Raw genomic sequence first — 21,564 nt, 5'->3', positions numbered from 1 at the left:
CTTGGAAGAACAAAGCATATGGAGGACAACAGAGATGGAAAAACTGAAGCACCTCCTGATGACATAAAAACCACTCCATTCATTCTCAGCACTTTCTCAAGTCTCTCCTTGTGGAGTTTTGTGCGAGTGTCAGTAAGAACAAAGCTGCCTACATTCGTATTTATTGCCCTAAGAGCAACAAAGAAAGTACTATCACCACCCACAGAGGCGGAATGCCCCAAGGCACAATGATCTTTGCCAGAGAAGATCTGGATACAACTTTAATCTCTTTGAACCAGTTTTTCCAGTGAGGGGAAAGAAGGAGCCAAAGCTATACAGCCTTTGCGATCCATGGTATTTGAATGCCATAAAAAATGTCTACAGATGGCAGGAAACATGGAACTAGAAACCTCTGTGCTTGACAGCTGTACATCAGAAGTCAGTGAAGTGGTGGCTGGAAAGAGGAGCATCCTTCCTGCTGCACCCTGCAGATATTCTGCCCCTGCAAATAAATCAATACTGCAGCAAGGATCCTTATGAATGTGGGAAAAGGAGTACTTTCTACTACAGCTGTCTTGTAAGCATCATAAACAAACATGAACTGATATAGACTTTGATATGGTTACCCAGATTAACCTAACTGATATGAAATAAACTTAAAACGGAAATGAAATGATGGGACAGCTGTCACAGACAAGTCCTAATTATCCATCTCTGGTAACAACTGCTGTTTCTATCCACATTTTAACTCCATCAGGTCCTACAACTGAGGTGCTCTTAGCTTTCTATTTATTTATAGCTTTCTTTTGAAAGAAAGAAAAAAAAAAAGGATTATAAAAACAACATAGTTTAGAACATTCCACTTTCTGCTGTAAATACAGCTTCTGCTGGGGTCACATGAGCTCATGCCACAGGAGTCAGCCTGTCAAAAACAATGAGTATTTCATCATCTAAGTTTAATCTCTATCAAAAACACAGGAGACTAAGAGCACAGTCCTACAAGTCTGTGTGGTCTTATTGCCATCAGCGGGTCTATTCATGCAAGTATGGAACGAGGAATGGGGTCTGAGCACATTACATTGACAAAACTGAGTGCTTCAAACTTCCTGTATCACAAACACTGTTAAAAAAAAGGCAAAAAGGCAATGAGAAATCTTTATAATGAAAAGCTTCCCTCAGAGATTATATAGTATACATGGAGCATCTCAACAGCAAGCTTTTTGCTATGTTCTGAAACCACAAAGCATTAACTTGGCCAATTAAAAAAAAACACTTTTTTTTTTATATACATGAGAACACAAACCCCTCATTTTGCTATTTCCAGCAAAGATTCATATTTCACAAAAGTTCAAAGATTGACCTGCGTATTGAATTCCCAATAGAGGCTCATGGCATCTTTCTTTGTTGAATAAATCCCTCATAAATACAGCCTTCGACTGAAATCTGAAGTTTCAAATGGCTACCTGCAAGAAAGGGTGCATTGTAAAACTTGCCTAATATTTGCACTGTTTTAAAAACTTCTTTAAGTGAATGCATTTAAGGCCAAGAATCAAAATTGTTCAATCCACGATGAAAGGATTACAAATGGTAACCCTTCCACTTGAATACAATAATTTAAATAGAAATTATACCACATGTGTTCTTGTACTTTCTGCATTTCAAAACAGTTCAAGCAAAATTTCTCTCCCCAGAATTACTGAAAGAATGGAAAACCAGACATTAAAGCAAAAGACCACCAGTCCACACAGACACACACAAAAAAAAAAAAAAAAAAGAAATTCTGCACAGCAAAGAGAAGAAATACAGAGATAACAACAAGCATCTCAAACCTTCCACTACTGAAAACTGGTCAGAACAGCAAGAGAATGCAAGAAAATCTACGCTGTCCTACAAGCAAAATAAAAAAAAAAGTAAGTGAAAGAGAAACCCTAATGCAGTATGAATCTAATACTAGACGGAAAATATTAGAAGCACTCAAAGCATAAAAATCATGTGTTCAAAACATTTCTATTGTTATCAGGCATCAAATACAACTGATGCAGCCACGGGCCGCAAGCAGCAGTGAGACGAGACATTAGCATGAATGACTCAGAATTTTCTAACCAGCACACAAGAACTGCCAACGTTCTGTTATCTTTAAACACTGCGAAAGTTCCAGAGAGCTTGGGAAAAGGCCAGAATGCAGCCAGGTATCCCTAAAAGTATATACCAGACAACATGCATAGCTATACACTTGTTACCTTGTGACTAACCCAAGCAAAGACTTCAAATGGGATTCAATAAATACAGGAAACTATTTCCTTTTTTATTTCCTTTGTTTAAGAAAAATAGTCAAAGTAAAGTATATGCCGTATTTCCCTATGTAAACCACTGATTTCAAAAGCAGAAATTGAAAGAAATAATATAATCCCAAACTAATCTGACAGACACTGAAGGATGAAAAAAACCAATCATCACAAACACAACTTAAAAAAATGGGAAATCATCATAAAAAAAGATTCTAATGGGGTCCTGTGGGATCAGTCTTAGCCCCGTGCTATTTAGAATTTTGATTAATGACCTAGAAACAATATGTAATTATTTTTTATGAAGCTTGAAGATAACAGGGAAGCAAAAAATAATGAGGACTGACCACATACTGACCAGTAATAGATTGTTTTAGATGCTGTATGCAAATAATTAATTGTTTTTAAATATAAAATACAGTCACACATCTAGAACAAAGACAGCAAGTTGAAGGATTAGATCCTAAGGCACAAAATCTGCATAGATTTATGAATAATTAGCTGAACAGGGAAAATCCTACGTGCCATTTCAGTTTAAAGGGCTAAAGTCACCTAGGAAGGTTTGAACTTCACAGTGATGCAACATCCATCCTCTAGTTCTGACCACGGATGAAGAAAGGATGCTGCTATACTGGAAAGGGCTTGAGGTTCCACAAGAATACCGGAAAAAATGCCAAACAGCCAAAGGGGTCAACTTATTTTATTTAGCCCAGACAAGATTAAGGGATTAATTGATCTGAATCCATAAGTACCCGAACAGGAAGAATTCTGATTAAAGAGAAGCTCTCAGCTTCATAGACAAGGAATAAGTTCATGTGGCTGAAAGCCTGAACTAGGCAGTAGTTTAAAAGTAATATTTTCTTCAAATTTCAAGCATAGCCAGACATTAGCTAGCCTCACAATTGTTTCCCCATCCTTGGGAATCTGAAAGTAAAGATAGGAAAATGCCTTAAAAGGTATCAAAACAGACATCACTGACATTTTTCTGTGTCTTTGCTACATAAGGCCCAGCAGTTGTTTCTAGATCATTAATTGTATTCAATAGATGTCTTTGCCTAAATGCTTAGATGAACTACTTCTCTGCTCTCTTGCTCACAGACAAGCTGTGAAGAAATGTCATTTATTTCACCCAATATAAACAATCCTGAAGGATCTTATAGCTCCTAGCATTTGCAAACTACTAAGAGAGGCCAACAAGCTATCTAAAAATGATCACTTGGATTATTTTTACCTTGGTAGTTCTCCACTCCCAGCCATCCCCTATTTGCTGTGAATGTTTAACAAATTCTTCACAGTACTGCTTGAATCTTTCTTCTTCCAAAAAAAAGACCTCTTCAGCAGCCATGCTACAGGACATCTGCAGAGCAAACTAAATGTTAGTACTGACAGACAAACACTAAAAATAACACGTACTGATTTATAGCAGCTGAATAGCAAAAGAACAAAGCAGTGGAGAATTCTTTGTTTCTATTAGACAAAGAATTATTCCAAGTGCAACACTTTAGAGAATCACAAAATGGATGAGGTCAGAAGGCATCTTTGGGGATTGTCCAGTCCAAATCTTATGCCCAAAGCTGTATCAGCTACAGAAGGCTGCCCAGGATCGTCTCCAAGGAAGATGTCACAACCTCTGTTCCACTATTCAATTACTACAGAAGTGACTTTTTTTTTTTTAAATTGTTAAATAACAAGAAATGTATATATGTATCAGCATGTTTTTTTCCTGCCTTTCACTGATCAGTACCAGGAATACGCTGGCTCCAACTTATTTATATCTTCCTATCTGGTATTTATATACACACACCGGTAAGATCCTCTCCGTGCTGAAGAGTCCCACCCCTCTCATGTCTGACACCACACCCTTAGCCATCTCGGCAACCTTCTGCTCGAATCAAGGCAGTACGGCCTTCCTCGTACCGGGGAAACCAGGAGTAGAGAGATGCGGTAAGGACAGATGCCTCCTCAGCATTACAGACCAGCGTGTGTCCACAAGCCAGAACTCACTCGTGGGCTTATTTCACCAGGCCTAGCACCTTCTCCACAGGGAGCCAAATGGCAGAAGGTTAACCTGTGTGGTGGCTGCTGCCGCACAGCCCAGCTGGATCACCACAAACTTGACAGCCCAGGCATGGCTTCAGGGTGCTACAGTGTGAGACGGGCACATGCTCTGCATTCACACCCTTACCCCTGGCTCTCGCAGGGAACAGGGGCACTCTGACAAGCCTGCCAGAGTCTCTTTTCTGCTGCCAGAACGGACGAACCACTCACACCCTCTGCAATCCAGCTGCGGGCACCAGGTAGGACCGAGCTGTGCAGACGTACACGCAGGACAGGAACACCTCCACGCACGTTGGAAGTGCAGGCGCCTCGCGCCGCGCCTGCCGCGTTGCAGGTTGCGGTGGCAGCCACACCACCACCCTGCCCGCCTGGGGAACAACATCTGACACTTGAAACTGCCTGATTTCCTGTGGCAGGCCGCCCAAGCCCCCAAGCAGCACAAGTTACCTGGATGCGAAGAGACGGGAAATTTGGAAACGGGCTCCACCTGCGTGCCCACGGTTCCCAAATTTCCCAATCCGGATGAGGCACTGCCCGCCCGCCCCAGCACAGGCAATAAGCAGGGCGCTGCGTTTTAGCGAACGGGCGGGCAGCAGCCACCCCGCGGCCCCACAGCGGCTAACAGAAACGGAAGGGAGGCCTGCACAGCGAAGGCAGGCTCGGGACGGGCCGCCTCCCCTCGGGGACGAGCCGCAGACCGATGGCGGCGGAATGCCGGACGGCCCGGGGGCGGGGGCGGGCGCAGGGTGAGAGGAGACCGCGCCCGAACGCGTCGCGCCGCGCTTCACCGCACCCCCCGCCCGCTTCGGCGCGCTGCTCATGCGCACTCGTGGCGGCAGACACCGCTCCGCCCCAGGGAAGCGCGGCGGCTGGGGGATGGAGGATGGCCGACGCGCATGCGCGGTGGGAAGAGACTGTTGTGTTTAGGGAGCGCGGTGGTGGCGGTTGTCAGCGGGGGTTGTGGTGTTTCTCGACGGATTAAATTTGTAACGCAGTACCCCTTGATGTTGTGTAAGGAGTAACAGCTTTAAAGTAAAAGGGGAAACTTCGGTTAGATGTTAGGTGGAAATGCTTGGCTCGAAGGGCGGTGAGGCCGTGGTACAGCTGCCGGCAGAGCTGTGGTGCCTCATCCCTGCTTAGAGCTGGTGGGCTTTAAGCTCCCTCCTAACCCAAGCTATTCTGTGATTTCGTTTTTTTTTCTGAGAAGCAGGGCTGAAACCTGAGTCCATCTTCCGTGCTTCAGACGCTGGCTATAGGGAGGAAGCTTCCCCTCCTCAAGCCCCGATTGCCATAGTTGGCAGGAGACAGAGGTGAAGCATTGTGCCCATGTCATCCTCCAGCCCTTCACACTTTGGTGTTTGTTGTTTGGGTGATGTAAGTGGCATCTGTGTATGCATCACAGACTTAAATACAGTAGGATCATAGAATCATTTGAGTTGGAAGAGATCTTTAAAGGCTATCCAGTCTAACTCCTCTGCAACAAACAGGGGCACTTATAGCTTGACCAGGTGTTCAGCTTCCTGTCCAGCCTGACCCTGAGTGTCTTCCAGAGATGGAGCACCCACCACCTCACTGGGCAACATGTGCCAGTGCTTCTCCGCCCTTACTGTAAAAACTTCTTTCTTATATCCCATCTAAATTTCCCCTCTTTTAGTTTGAAACCATTTCCCTTTGTCCTGTCACCATAGACCTTGCTAAAGACTCCATCTCCTTCTTTCTTACAAACCGCCCTTAAAATACTGAAGCACCACTCTCAGGTCTTACCAGAGCCTCCTCTTCTCCACAAATACGTTGCAAGTCCCTGGAAGGCTTTCCCTTCCTCTGGCTCTTTCTGCCCACTCCTCCCACTGCCCAAACAAGAGGAGTTGTTGGAACTAGATAAATATAGTTCAGTCAGAGCTTCAGCCAGAAGCTCAACAATGCCAGTTTTATTTGAATGTTTCTAATTAATTTTCAAGATTTGGGATCTGTCTCTGCAATATAAATATATAACAATATGTTATGACTTTCATCTAGTAAAAACAAGTAGGAGAGGAACGTGAAATTAAAGTAGCCAGGTCACCTGAGCATCATCTTATAAGCAATGTTTAAGAGAAAAGTCATGCAAAAATTATATAGCTTTCTGGAGTGGAACAGAACAGTTGGAAGTGACCTGCAGTGACCATCGAGTTCAACTGCCTGGCCACATGAGGGCTAAAAGAAAGCTAAAGCATGTTGCTGAGGGGATTATCCCAGTGCCTCTTAAACACAGACAACGCCTTTTAGGAACCTTGTGCCAGTGTTTGAGCACCCTCACAATACAGAAACCTGTAGCTCTTAAATTGCTTTTGGTTATGAGTATTTGCTAGGTGCACAAAGCAATTAGCATTTGTCTAGCATTTGCTAGACAGATAGTGTGTATGTAATGTGCTAAATATGTATCTATCTTGCTAGATAAATGCTACAAGGATTATTTTTAAGCTCATGAGTCTATTAGACCAAACATTTTTTGGAAGTAAGGTCTTATCCAGTGTGACTAGACTACCCAAACAGTACTAATTACAGAATTTACAATATTTTGATACACTTAAGTAGAACATGATGTTGACTTTGCCAGCGTATATGTAAACTACTGTTTTAACGAGTTCTGTGACTGCTGTAGCAGTAAGCAAGCTGAGCCATCATGTTTGAAGTCCATGCTATTCAGTACAGAGTTCCATATCCATAGGATGCTGTGCTATGGCTGACTGTAAGGTGACATTTTTCATCTGCACAGTTCCTAATTTCCCTGTAATCCACAGGGTATGGAAATTTCACAAGGAAGGGCCAAAGCTTTTTGCTGGAATATTCTGAGGTAAACCATTTTTCTTTATTCTTAAAAATTCAGTTTTCTAGTTTTTGGCTGTTAGCAGCCTACTTCTTCAAATATACACCATGATTCATGTTTAAATATAATTTTCACAGCTCTTCCTGAAAAATGTAATGTTCCATGTAAATCCATAATTTTCAACATTAGGTACATAGAAGAAAAGATTTGTTTCACTAAATTATTCTGGAGAATAATTGTGCATATTGTACAGTTGCTTTGAACAGGTTACCGTACCTCCACAGATTATTATTTTGACTGCATATATTAATTGAGAAAGCAGTTGTATGGCATGGGTGATGCCATTAAAACTACAAGATGTGATGTTATAGTCATTACTTAATCATTATATGAATTAATTATTTATGTTGTTATTGACTGTTTCCTTTAAATGTTGGTGTTTGGAAATTTGGTACACAAACACCACATTGTCACCCAGCCTTGATTTCTGAAGAGAGATTTTGTATTGTGGAATATATTCTGTATGCCATTTTTGCTAAAAGAAAATGCCTGTGTTATTGAAAAAATGTCACGTAATATGCATTGCCTTGGAAGCTACAGCTCTTGATTTCTAATTTTAGCTTTGTTACTGTCTCTTTGCATTTTCTCAGGCAAGAATCATAGGTTTAAGACATTGTGCATTTTAAAAGTGGCTTCTGGGACCTCAGATTTTACATTGAATTTAGCAGAGGATCTGCCATGGCTGGCAGATTCCAGAAAACTAAGCTGCAGTTTCTATATATTTGGATCCATTCACTTAAACTAAAATTTTGTAAACTGATTTTCAAATACAGACCCTTCAAAGATCAAGGACAGCCAGTAATTAGATACTCGCTCAGTAGTTATCATTTCTGAAGGCTATAGGCTTCAGCCATGCTTAAGTTCAAGTATCTCAAACAGACTCTTTTATCTATAGGCCTTAAATTGAACATACACAGTGTTAATTAATTATATATTGTTAAAAGTAAGCACAAACAGTGGGCCTGAATGTCCCCTTTCAATGCTTGTCAACTTCCTCATGACAATCATAACTAACTCGTAAGGTTAGAGAAGTTAAAAATTTAAAACACTTAAGTTCAAAAAACTGTTACCATCTGCACACTATTAATAGCAGTATTAGTGAAATAGGATATTATCTCAAAGTACACAGGACACTGCAGGGAGTGGATTCTAATCCTGATTATGGTATAGGTAAATTTAAGGCTAGTAATTTCATTTTCCAATGTCCATTTGTCTTTTTGTCCTTCTTCAAAGTAGATCAGACTCACAGTATATTCTTAGAGTGCCAAGGACCAGTCAGGCAATTTCAGAAAATGGTAGCGAGTGCCTTTCTATCAAAGGATTTGTCATAGTTCTAAAACTACTTGTCAGCAGGCCCCAAATATAACTGTAGAGTCATAGAATGGATTGGGTTGGAAGGGCCTCAAAGATTATGCAGTTCAACACCCTACGCCCCAAAACCACCAGATCGGGTGCTCAGGGCGCCATCCAAAGTGACCTTGAATACCTCCAGGGATGGGGCACCCGCAGCCTCACTGGCAGCCTGTGCCAGTGCCTCACCACCCTCTCAGTGAAAATTTTCCCCAGACATCAAATCTAAATCTCCCCTCCTTTAGTTTAGAACCTTTCTCCTATGTCCTATCACTGCCTACCTATGTAAAAAAATGATTTCCCTCCTATTTATCAACTCCCTTTAATTACTGCCACTACCAGCTTTCCCCTGGTACTTCTCTTTGGGCTGAACAAACCCAGTTCTCTCAGCCTGAACGTGAAGTTTTCTGTCCCTTCCTTTCCTTCTCCTGATTGTATTGTGAATTAAATTCCCCATTTTGCTACCTCATCTCTGCCATACAAAAGCGTTAATAGTATTGTTCCTTGTGTCACTACTTAGATATTGATAAAGAGAGGCACAGGTCATCAGGTGATTTTTTACTCTAAATACACAAATATATATATTTACAAAATCATCAAACACTGATAATTTTTGAGAGCAAAATACAGTAATCCAAACAATTTTGTTGGTTGGGATTTTAGAACTAAACTGAATGAAGATCATGGAGAATAATCTTTCATCACCTAGAAGGTGAACAGAGTGATCTTTGAAAGGTCCTTTTCATCTCTTCTTTCTTTTCTTTGGTTCCAGGGAAGACAACTTTATTCAGAACTCACTGATCAGTCAGGAAACTCAGGTAACACTCTGCTAGTAATGCTCTTCAAAGAACAGAGGCAACATTGCATCTCTAGAATTGATAGAATTAACATGATTTACTTTCAATTTTGTAAATCCTTTTTAGTTTGAGTCAGATCTTGAGCAATTCACAGTAATTCTAATGCTATTTCTTCCACTTTGGTTTTTGATTACTCTTGATTTCCAGCGGTGAGCAATGTACCTGGGTTGCAGAGTGGTGCTACAAAGGAATATTGTTAGCTAAGCCAAATAAGAAAGGATGGATTAGCCAAAGCAAAATGGTTTTGAAAATCTCATGAGGCTATTTGACAGCATGTTCAGAAGCAAAATGTCATTTGTATCATAACACATCCTGTCTTCATTTGCTCTACTGGTATGGTTGCAGGAGCAAATGTACCTCATTTGCAATTAAGAAGGATTGCATATACAGGCAACTTCTGCAAAAGTGAAATGTGGAACTTTCTTCCAGTTGAAACTGGTACTAGCAAACATCAAGCATGTCTGATCACTTAATTTAAATCTCTTAATTGTCTACTAGATTAATTGACCTAATAGAGATTCTGCACAAATAATACATAAGAAGAATTAAAAATATGTTCTTCTGCATTTTTCTGCTTTGTTTGTTTAGGAGACTTCATAGATGAAATTCCCCTGTTAGAGATTGTTAGTTGAAGAGGTACTCTTTCAAAATTGCTAATGGAGATGCAGACCTTTCTTTTCAATAATAACTGCAGTATTCTTATAAAGTAAAAGAGTGGTGTTATTTTCCTTTTGTTGGTAGAAAAAGAGGAATTAACTTGGTGAAGGCTGTGGAACTCATTGTTTTGGTGAGTGGAGCTAAGTTTTGTAAACTGAAGTCTGCCTTCAGTTTACTTGCCTTCTTGGTACTGCAATTGTTCAGAGAGAAAGTTCAAAAGGAAACAGACGGAGAGGTGTACAAACAGCATACATTTTTCATGGATATTTTTCTTCTACTCCTGCAGCTATGAACCAGCACTAAAGAAAGTCCTTATACAATGCAGCAATTCTTCTATTCTTCAGGTTTTAACAATTGCTCTACTTTTATCTATTTCTTTTAATGTTAGAGTTTAATCTTTCAGGATTCGGATTTTTTCCTGATGTGTTTTGTCTTCACTTTTTTATTACTGTTAGTTATGCTGCCTTCTTTTTGTTTGTTTGTTTTTCCTATTAGACCAATTTGAGACAGGCTGCATATGAAATTATTGTGTCATTAATATGGAACATAACAGTAAACGAAGGCCTCAAAAAGTGATGCTGCTAAGCAGTGGGACTTTGAAAATATTGAGAACTAATTGATACAGAAAGGCAGAATTTTAAATAAACTTACATATTCGTGGTCAAAACAATGTTAAAATATCTGTAGACAGTGGAGTAGAGGTCATTATAGTGGAGGATTATATGAATATGCAGTAAAAAAATACTGTTAGAATCTATAGCAAATATATATTTATATATTCAAAAAATTAACATGTTACCATCTGTCTCTCATGTGTCATTAAGCCAGCAAGCTATGCTACCACTGTCACATTTGCTGAAACCAGCAAATCAGAAATCATTTCAGAGTACAATATCTGAAATATTTTTGTTCAGTATGCTAACTAGATCAGAGCTAAAATTCATTCTGTACGTGTAGGTTAAATAAAACCTAGTGTAAAGCTCCAGAATAAATTATTCCAGAAACCTAGTTGGTTTGGTATAGCTCTGGAGGTCCAGCTCATAATGAACGCTGAAGTGAGTCAAAACTGACAGATATTGGTGTTATGGAATGAGCATTTTATTCTCAACTCCTATTGTGAATCAAAATTACATAAGGTAACTTGCAAAGCTATGTTTTGAGAACATTTTCTTCAGATAATAGGTACAAAGGTCAAGAGGGAAGCTTTCTGGATAGAAAATGACAGGCAAGAGCAGAGCAATTATCATCTACCTCATATAGAGAAAAGACTCTGAGCTTAACGAGAAGACTCTGAGCTTAACAAGGAGGTTTATTGCAAAAGTTAAGAACTCTGTTATTTAAGGCAGCTGAATGAAATTGAAATATGAGAGAATTTCCTCATGAATTAAGAATGAGTTTTTATATATTTTTAAGCACCTCTTTCTGACCTATCTCAGTAATATGCTGCTGATAAAGAACCATCTTACTAGGAGGGACACCATCTGATCATCTCGTCTGTCATGGCAAATACCCGGCTGTAAATTTCTGGCACCCTTATCCAGGGAGGTTTGTATCAGTAATTCTTTCGTACTGCATTCATAACAAATCCTGTAGGTGTACCAACAGGAATGTACTCCAAGTAGTGTCTGTGACACAAATTACACAATGAATCAGGGTATTAGCCTTACCTGCACTGGCAGCACAGCTAAGTGAAAGAAAACAGAAGAGGCATGAAGCCACCTTTCCTCATTCCAGGCAGCTGTTCTCATTTACTCTGAATGAAATAATCCCTTCACAGCAGTTTTCCAATCTGTATCAAGCCTGTTTCCTATTCTAGAACCTCATCTGCACTTTTACCACAAAGTCAATAGTATGATGGGAGAAAATGCATCTTGAAAAGTCTGAATTCAAGTACACTTGTATAGTTAGTGCATGTTGGTGTGACTTCTTGTATGTTACTCATGTCACAGCATCATATGCACATGAGATCCAGCATACCTATGGTTTTGATTTGAGGATTTATAAGGATCATCAGATGTGCCTTTCAAAGAATCAGATTGTTTCTTGGTTTGTTTGTTTGGGTTTTTTGCTTTGCAAAACCTCGTTTTTCACACTATGCTCTCAAAATGGGAAATAAGTGGCTGTCAGAGAATAATGCTTTCATAGCTGAGTAGTTCTGGAGTTACTAAGGGGCTACAGGTGCCCCCACTTTGTCCTCAGAGAATAATGCATGTCTAGATTGATGCATTGTACTCAACAGAGGTCTGATGGATGATAAGGACAATGTTTTTAACAACAGTGTAGAAAATATTTCATACATATCAAATATACCTGACACCAAAGTAATGAAGCCTAATGCTTAATCTCACAGACAAAATTAAGTTCTTCCCAGTATATTACTACTCATGGAAGTATTATTTCCATTATTTTAGTAACAACTAATGTCTTTGTTAAAGTACATGAAATCTTTTTCTAACTGCATGGGTAGCAAGAGAAAACTAAACTAGACTGATTTGTTAAAGAAAGTTAAAACCAGTGCATGTTTATAAATAGTGAGTAGATTGGAGATACTTTTGCAAGAAAAATAGATGTACTTGGAAAAAATACTATTAAATTTTTTGCAAGTGCACGTGTGTATCGTGGTGATTACATTAAGAAGAGTTTAAAGCCACTTTTTGAAAAGTAAGCAAAATGGGTGCAGACACAAAGTGATCTAAAACAGGGATCTTGAAGTTTCTGTCCAATAGAGAAAGGATGAGTGAATCTGAAACCAGATTTAGTGATAACTGATTTGCTGTCTGGAGTGTCCCTTGCCTGTATTTCACGATTTTCTTTCATAGAGTTTCAAGAAAAAGGTCTAGCATATGTCCTCTTCTCGTGCCAATGCTGAAAGCCTCTGTTTCATACAAGTTCAAATTGCCATACAGCAGATGTACGGTGAGGAACTGGAGCTATCCTTGCATAAACAACTGTAGATCTAGCACTCACTGAGACCTGCTGTGGGTATGCACAACTCCACCATTCTCTTTCAGATCTCTCCTCTCTGTAGTTAAGGCTTTTTAACACTGTATTGCTCTTTAGTACCCCTAATGCCATCACTGTGGATGCTGAGGAATGAGCCGAAGTAGTTAGTGTCACTGTTCTCCTGAAATGGCCTCTCCTGTTGCGATGTCAGACAGACTAGTCAGGCACTTAGGCCCGTGTGCTGACCAGCTTAGATGCCTCTAATGTTTTTAATTTCAACTCCAATCCTCTTTCATAGCTGCCGAATCCACCTGTATTGTTCACTCAGTATTGATTCTCAGACATGTCATCTGTTGTTATTTTCTAAACAGCTGTGCTGTTCCCTTGGTTAGCCTTCCGAATGGTATAGCTAAGCATTCTTATCGGGAAGTGCCTGACACAGAAAAGCAAGAAAAAGTGTTATCTGATTTGTTGTAAAATACTGGAGAAAAGCTCCCATACTTGGTTGTCTTCACCAACATATGGCCTCTAACATTTTTAGTATATCTCTTTGTCCTACTTACAATAATTCTACCAAGGAAATGGCCTCCGTATGATATGAATGTTATAGCCCTCTCTAAAATTACATTTCTTATATAATTACAGCATATGTTATAACTTGAGAATATGATTGATTCTCTTCTATTGTCACCAGTCCCGCCTATTTTCTGGACTTATTTCCAAAAATGAAAACGTATTGAAAGCAAGAAAAAAAAGGTCATTTCAATCAGTGATGGTGTTCTCATCAGGAAATGCAAATGAGATTTTTAAAAGCTCAGTGGGAGAACAGCACATCAATAAATGGAAAATTTAGCATGTTGGAGAAGTCAATCATCTGCAGAGTTTATTACTTCATCAGTTTGAACTGACAAAATTCTGGTTGCCTGGAAAAAAACAAAAACAAAAACAGCTAAGTATCACCTGCCAGGACGGGAAAAATCAGAACCTATACTGATAAAATGATAGATTGAACAGTGAATAATTGATTGTTCAACTGACACTGAACTGTCAATGATGGATTAATCAACAACAATGTCAAAGCAGCAAGGAATGAATACTGGGCACTCTCTGTTCTTCTGCCTTTTCAGATTGTTTTTGGCACTTCAGAGTGCTTTATTTAAGTCCTAAGTAAGCCAATCTTGGTTTAGACAAGGTTGAACTAAACAGAATATGAGCTGGAATACCTCAGCTAGCAATTTGTACATGGTTAAGGATGGTTAGTTAGGGTTGTCCCCAGTCTGTTCTCAAAGTAGCCTTTAAAGACCACCTCTAACCCAAAGATCCTGAGCAGGAAAATGGTTAAACAAGCATACACTTGGAAAGGATGCAGGAATCCTTAACCATGAGTGTGTTAAGAAAGCTGAGTTTCTGGAAGTCATCTGCTGCCCAACAAAGCAGTGTACAAGGAAAATGATGGGCTAAAAAATGAGAGGAATGACACAGGGTGCTATTTGCTTGCAGATAAAGATCAAGATAAATGTCATTGGAGAGCATGAAGATCTAGATGATAAACACAGAGGGCACAGTCAATGCTGTGAAATCTCTGAAAGATTCTCCGTACTGCCAATGTATGCAATATTCCTGTGTTAAAAAAATATGCTAGGTACTGACCTGCGCCCATGAGTTTAATTTCTCCCAGAGATATCTAGGTGTTAATACATATAGAGATAGGAGATCATGTACATAACTAGACATAAGGAACTTTCAATCTCCTTCTGTCTCCTTCTTCGTCTTTAAAGTGGGCATTTGGGGCTGTGTGAAAAACTCTATACTAGATTTCAAAAAACTCTCTTCACTCACATTATCTAATATATGACAGCGATGCTTCTTTTTACCCTTTTTTGGACATAGTTAAAAGCCTTTTTCAGTCATTTGAATTGTACTCCAGAAATTTACCAGATCTTCGTAATTCAAATCACTGCTAGATTACTGAAATACTATCGAATCCAGTGTGCTTTGCTTTTTTTTTTTTTTTTTTTTTTTTTTTTTCCAGAAAAATTGTACGTTTATTAAGATAGAGTTCAACTTATAAAACATTACATCATTGAGTAGATCAACTAATATGATAATTTGAACAATTCTGGAATACTTTCCCGGTCATGGTCACAAAACTGCTGCTGACTGCCACCAAAAAAAATAAGTGCAAAAAAAGTGGAGCTGTAGGGATCTAATCCCATGAAATACTGTCAATAGTATTTCATAATAAGCTATCTTGGTCTCAGTACCCTTTTCTACTCCACTGTATACCTGGTAATTTCTTCCTTTTTGTCTGCGATTCTGAAATGCATTGACCCAATTGACCAAATCCACTCTAGCATAAGAGGATGTAACTCTGCTTCTTTCACTGAAGTTATATTTACCTATAACACAGTTATAGCTTTGCTGGAATATCTCCTGCCGTAAGGTGTAAAGGTTAACCAAACTACTTCCAGTCCTGAGTTTCAGTCATCACACTTAAGAGTCATATGCAGCATTTACACAAGGTAAATAATACAGTAAGAGTCAAAGAAAGTCAGGAAGACAAGAGGATGAAGAGCAGACTGCCACTGAAATCAGAATGATTTATTTAATAACACTGAAATAGCACACTTTAGCTTCGCCAACTCATCAGTGTCAGCTCCCCTCATCTGTACATGGCACTGACAGCTTTTTAACATAACAATGAAATCCATGGGCCAAATTCTCCTCTGCTGTGAGCCTGCTGAAGTCGATGAAGGTATGTCAGAATTAATTTAGTCTGACAATTATTCCCCATTACCTGGAGTAATTGTGGGGCTGCAGCACCTGGCTAATGAAAACCTAGTATAATATGGGTACTGTGGCGCACAGCTGACAGCATCAAAGTGACCCTTCTTGGAAGTAACTGAGTCACAGAGTAGTCGGCACTGGCCCAGAACTGGAGGCGAAATTGCTTCTGTGGAAGTAGTTCAGGTACCTTTACGTGGTGCTCCAAAATGCTGTGGGTTAAGGATGTATTGCAGAGCTAGTGAGTCCTAGAGCCCTAAGGAGCACAGTACAAAGACAGCCAAGTGCAGAAACTGGGTTCTTTTCAGACAGATTTATTAGATCCATTCCAGCATTGGCCAGATAAGTTCATGCAGAACCACAAAATCAGCTGCAAACCAGTGCTCCTCATAGCTGGAGAACAATGCCAAGGCTCCAGGGCTGGATCTGTTCAGAGCTGACTAGTGTTCTTAGGGTTTTCTAGCTTATATGTGAGCTAAAATATATCTTCAATTTGCATATAGCTCTACACCAAAATTGGCAACATCTGGCTCATATTTGTCCACAGATAATAGATTGAACTAGATATGGCTTAAATGAAATTATGCTTAAGAGAGAGATTTCTTTTCTTAAGATTTTTAATTAAAACAGTGAAATTCAAGAATTTCACTATTTTCATGAAATAAATAATAAATAATAAAATAAGGTGTAAATTTACATTTTGAATCCCTAATGTACAATGTATATATATTGCATGTGATTTGTAATGTAGAGGCCAGAGAAGTAGTAATTTCATATGTAACAATCCTGGAATGTACCCCCAAGCACAAATTTGAAAGAGACCCACCCAACACCAGTAAATTGGAGTGCTGCGTTTTCCCAGCCCGGTTTCTTTTGTCTGCTGTCTAGAATCGTGTTCAAATCCAGGTCACTTTCTGCTTAATCCCCTTTATTTCCAACACTTTGTAACTGTTCCTTTCTTCATACCTGCTCACAGTTGAACAACGTTGCTTTATTGATGAATGCATTTCGTTACATAAAAACACTTTATGTTTTCAACAGCACTTATAAATGTTGTCTGTCTACTGAACATTCCCTTTTTTAGGAAAAGTGTTTAGACACAGAAGCAGCTAAAAGCGGTGGTTAGCACCATGGGAGATGACAGTTTTCATAGGTATCCAGCAGTTTAGAAACAGCTGCTGTGTTCTGTTTTATCAACTACAGGATTACTGGGGGCTAATGATGAGGGTGGGGTCATCTGTTTTCAGATCACATCTGCTTTCATCTCTGCCACTAACTCTTTCAATTACCTTTGGCAGGTTACTTGTTTCTTGCTGTTATTTTGATCTATCTGCAGGATGAGAATGATAATGTAATAGGTGTTTTGAAGATTAACTCAACACTACTTAAGGCCCCTTCAGATACTCAAGTGAAAGCATTAGTGTATAGAAAATCAAAGTATAATTATTATGAAAATGTACATTATTGTTTAGAGTAAAAGTGAATCGAAGACAGGATGATGTGACAATCAAACCACTGGAACTGAAAGATTTTGAGGCTTGATATCAGATAAGTAAAAAAGCAGAACACTTAATTGAGCTTAGAGAGGATTTTCCTAGCAAGCAATGTTCATTTCCTTTGTAATTTTTTGTTTGTTTGTATTGCTACCTAAGAAAGATTTAAGATACAACATGATAGGAAGGAGAAAGATGTAAAATAGCATTCAAAATGGCCAACCCTATATGTATAGACTCACAGTCCCAGTAAATACAGTATTAACGAGGTAAGTTTAGATTTAGGTCCCTGTTGTTTCACTATTGGCTATATTATCAGATAATGGTCTAATGGAAACAGTATGAGTTTATTATAATTGCAAGACTTTTAAAGAATTATACAGTAAGAAATTAATCAATGCCATATTTCTGTTTACAAGGGATCAAAGGTCTGAAGTAACCTGTGTTGCCATCGAGTCCCCTTGCTGCTCCTAAGAAGCCAGCGTTACCAGTGTTACTTCTGTAACTCATGGTCTTTTTCAGAGAATATTCAGTACTTCATGAAATGGACTATCTACAACTCAACCCAGAAAAGGCTAAAGGGATGACATTCATAAAGCTCCAGTTGCCACAAATCAGATTTAACTATAACTGTACTACAAATGATGTAAAGTCAGACATAAATGAGATATAACACTAACAGAGTGGAAGTTATATTACCCTACATTTCATTTATTGAACTTTCTTTAATTTATCAGCTTGTTTGGATTATACAGTAACATGAACGCTCCAGTAGCAACCCTCCAGTTGGGATTTCTATTTATAGTATATTATCTCTTCATTGGATGCCCCTCTGCATTGGTTTCAATGAGGCAGTAATTAGGCCCTTAAAACAAAATTAAGATATATTTAATAATTGAATTCAGACAGCAAGCCTACTCAATATTCTTTCAAAAGACAATCATTGTTATAATTCTTTGGGGCTGTGAAAAAATGATACATTTCTAAATGTATCATTCTCCTTCAAATTCCTTCTCCTTCTAATTTTCTTTCCCTCCTATTTTTCTTTTATTTTCATGTATTTTGGGGCTATGCAGCCACCATCTCCACAAATTTCAGATTTCACACATACATATTTTTAGCCATAAGGCAATTCTGAACTTTAAAAATCAAGCATACAGCTATTCCCTTTAGGATAGATTTCTTCTGCATTCGAAATAAATTCTGTCATGATAGCCAGGGGAACTACTTAGCTGTACGTGATGCTTAACTAGAGTTGGACCCTAATTTTAAAGAAAAATAAGAAATATTCAAAAGCCTGAAAACTAAATGGTACTTGCCAGTGCAGCCCTACATGCAGCTTTCATTGGAGTAGTTGATGTTGTTAGAAATGTCAGAGGTGGTATTACAGAAAAATGTTTCTTCAACACCATCTATTCTCTGATATTAACAAAGAGCAGCTAACAAAAACAACACAGTAGTTTTCACTATGTAATGCATGCAATCTACATTAACTGCCCTCATCATCAAAACCTAATTGCACAACAAATATATGGGCTGTGGTGAAGAAAGTTGCACACGAATTGGCCGAGGTAAAAGTGTTCAATATGTTGACTGAGGATGATCAGAAAGATGTGACAGAAGGACTGAAAGGAAAGCAATGAGTATATAAGCAGCTGCATTACTTAGCTGCGTATTTCTTTGCTCTGACTTTGGGCTGTTTTTTCAGCGTGGAAATGTTACTCCAAAATTACCTTTTTTAGAGTGTGAGAATCAGACAGATAGCAATTTTGAGTATGTCTTCGGGGAGCAAGTTGATTTGAGTGATGAAATTCATAAGCCTTGTAATTACAGTAATTATGAGACCATACCTTTACAGGTAAGAACTCATAAGTAAAAACATTAGCATGACCAAGAAGCTCGATAATTCATTCCAGGGCATGTGGTTACAGTGCAGTGCTTAACATAACCTTCATGACTGCACTGGCACCTGGTCTTACCTCTGAAACATACATCCATCTTGTAAGCATACACCCCTCTGTGCTCTACTCTTTGCATGTAGCCTTTTTAAGATTATTTCATAGTATCTAAAGCAGATGGCTACAGGTGCTCAAACCTTACCATTCATTTTAGACATAGTTTTTTTTCCTACAGCTTTTAAAAGAAATATCCTGGAATGTTCTGACTCAGATTTTATTCAGTGAAACACGTATTAGAATAAGTATTCCCTTCACAAAGGGAGCTTTTTTGTCCTACCTGTGCTTTACTCTAGCCCTGACCTGCTGGCTAATAGGTAAGGAAAGTTAGGTACTAGAAGGGAATGCCTCCTTCCTAGTCAGTCTGTGCTCTTTGTTTGATTTATTTGCTGAGCACTTAGGTACCAGGTATGTCTTCTGTGACTATCATCTAAAACGACACCACAAACTTTTTGAATGGTACTTGGAGAAGCTTGTTAGGAACAAAGCTTCTCATCAAGTAGACATGCGGACACTGAGATTTTTTATTTTTTTTTTTTTAAGGTTCATTAGTTAGGATATTTTTAATATTCTTCAAAGTTTGTGTCCATGAGATATAACAATAAATGCCACTCATAAAATGAGGGTATCTTATGGAAACTCCAGACGATCTGTTTGATCTCAGCAGTATATAATATTTCTCAAAGGTGTGTGGTGAACAAGTCTGTACAAATTTGAGCTTGTTCCATGTTTTATTTAGTTTCATATTGCATGTTTGAATTTTATTCTCTCTGGGGAATACCTGCATTGTTCATCATTTATATTTATGATGCTAATAAGCTCATTTTATCGTTCAGTGATTTTCCTATTCCATTATTACAGTTTTGTTTGGAATTTGGAGCATCCTGGTCATACAAAATTACTTTAAATCTCTGTCAGTTTCACCTGTTCCTGAACTTTTGTATGCATTCAAAATGTTAACAGTGAAGAGTGAGAACGAATACTTGCAATCCAATTAAAACACGTTTTAAAAATACGGTGGGCAGAGGTTTAGACAAGAGATGTTCTGGCTGGATGCCAGGAAAGAAGTCTTCTTCATGAGGATGGTCAAGATTGTCTGGTTTCCAGCCTTGGAGGTTTTCCAGAACCAAGTGAGAAAAGCCCTTAGCAACATGGTGTGATCTCACAAGTCATCCTGCTTAGGGCAGGAGGAAATACTAGAGACCACCTGAGGTTCCTTCTATGCTATGATTTGTTTTGGTTATCTGAAATAGCTGTCAACAGTGCCAGTACTCCACACCCTAGGTGAGGATTACAGTTCTGAATAACTACCAGAATAAGTCTTAAGACTTCTGTCACAGAGCTCAGTTTTACTGTACAGATATATATTATGCAATTAAAACATAATTTCTAAAAATACATTCAGTTCTCAATCAAATACAAAAATAGTGCATGTCTTACCAAAACCTGCCATATGAGACAAAACCAACCTCATAATGTTGCATTATTTGTTTCTTTGTATTTGTATTGATCTTGCATTAAGATATTCTTATTATAGGGTTGCAAATGCTACTCTCCAGGTAAGAATTTGTTTTTTAATATTAACATGTGCTTAAGCATTTTTGCCAAGCTGACCTCCCTTTTTTCTTTTTTCTTTTCTTTTCTTTTCTCTTTTCTTTTCTTTTCTTTTCTTTTCTTTTCTTTTCTTTTCTTTTCTTTTCTTTTCTTTTCTTTTCTTTTCTTTTCTTTTCTTTTCTTTTCTTTTCTTTTCTTTTCCCTTCCCTTCCCTTCCCTTCCCTTCCCTTCCCTTCCCTTCCCTTCCCTTCCCTTCCCTTCCCTTCCCTTCCCTTCCCTTCCCTTCCCTTCCCTTCCCTTCCCTTCCCTTCCCTTCCCTTCCCTTCCCTTCCCTTCCCTTCCCTTCCCTTCCCTTCCCTTCCCTTCCCTTCCCTTCCCTTCCCTCCCTCCCTCCCTCCCTCCTCCTTCCTTCCTTCCTTCCTTCCTTCCTTCCTTCCTTCCTTCCTTCCTTCCTTCCTTCCTTCCTTCCTTCCTTCCTTCCTTTGTAATAATATAACTCTCCCTAAAATGTCCCATTCTTTCTCATCTCTGGATATGATTTTCTAAAGATTTTGGCAAATATATTATCCTGAATTACACTGCTATGAAAACATGCTGAAAACTCTTTTTTTGTTGTTGTTTCATTTTGCCTGAACTCTGGAATCTTTGCTTTAATTTTTGTTTTGTTGGCCTCATTAAGGAGAAGTGCCCTTAGTATTTTAGAAAGACTGCTGAGGGATTAAAATATGTATACACAGTTATTTCTTTGTGAATTTTTATGTTTATTATTTCTTTGGTATTATA

The 21,564-nt window shown here is 38.8% G+C and overlaps 1 protein-coding gene across 3 annotated transcripts in view; it reads right to left on the bottom strand.

Moving 5' to 3' along the window:
* The window catches only part of ATG10 (autophagy related 10), an 81,760-nt gene extending 76,631 nt beyond the window's left edge, over positions 1-5,129 (bottom strand). For 2 of the 3 annotated variants that reach the window (XM_052700550.1, XM_052700552.1), the window contains exons 1-2: positions 4,770-5,129; positions 3,496-3,621 (exon numbers count right to left, since the gene is read on the bottom strand). In XM_052700550.1, coding sequence (XP_052556510.1) covers positions 3,496-3,621 — 126 coding nt within the window. In that variant the 5' untranslated portion in view covers positions 4,770-5,129. Of the gene's footprint in view, positions 1-3,495; positions 3,622-4,449; positions 4,572-4,769 lie in introns of those variants that run through there. The other variant, XM_052700551.1, reaches the window with a different exon arrangement.
* Between the last annotated feature and the right edge of the window lie 16,435 nt (positions 5,130-21,564).

This window comes from Tympanuchus pallidicinctus, unplaced genomic scaffold (genome assembly GCF_026119805.1).
Source record: "Tympanuchus pallidicinctus isolate F22 unplaced genomic scaffold, pur_lepc_1.0 scaffold4, whole genome shotgun sequence".
Lineage (NCBI taxonomy): Eukaryota > Metazoa > Chordata > Aves > Galliformes > Phasianidae > Tympanuchus > Tympanuchus pallidicinctus.
The sequence above is the reverse complement of the archived record's forward strand: the minus strand, read 5'-3'. Positions and strand labels throughout refer to the sequence as shown.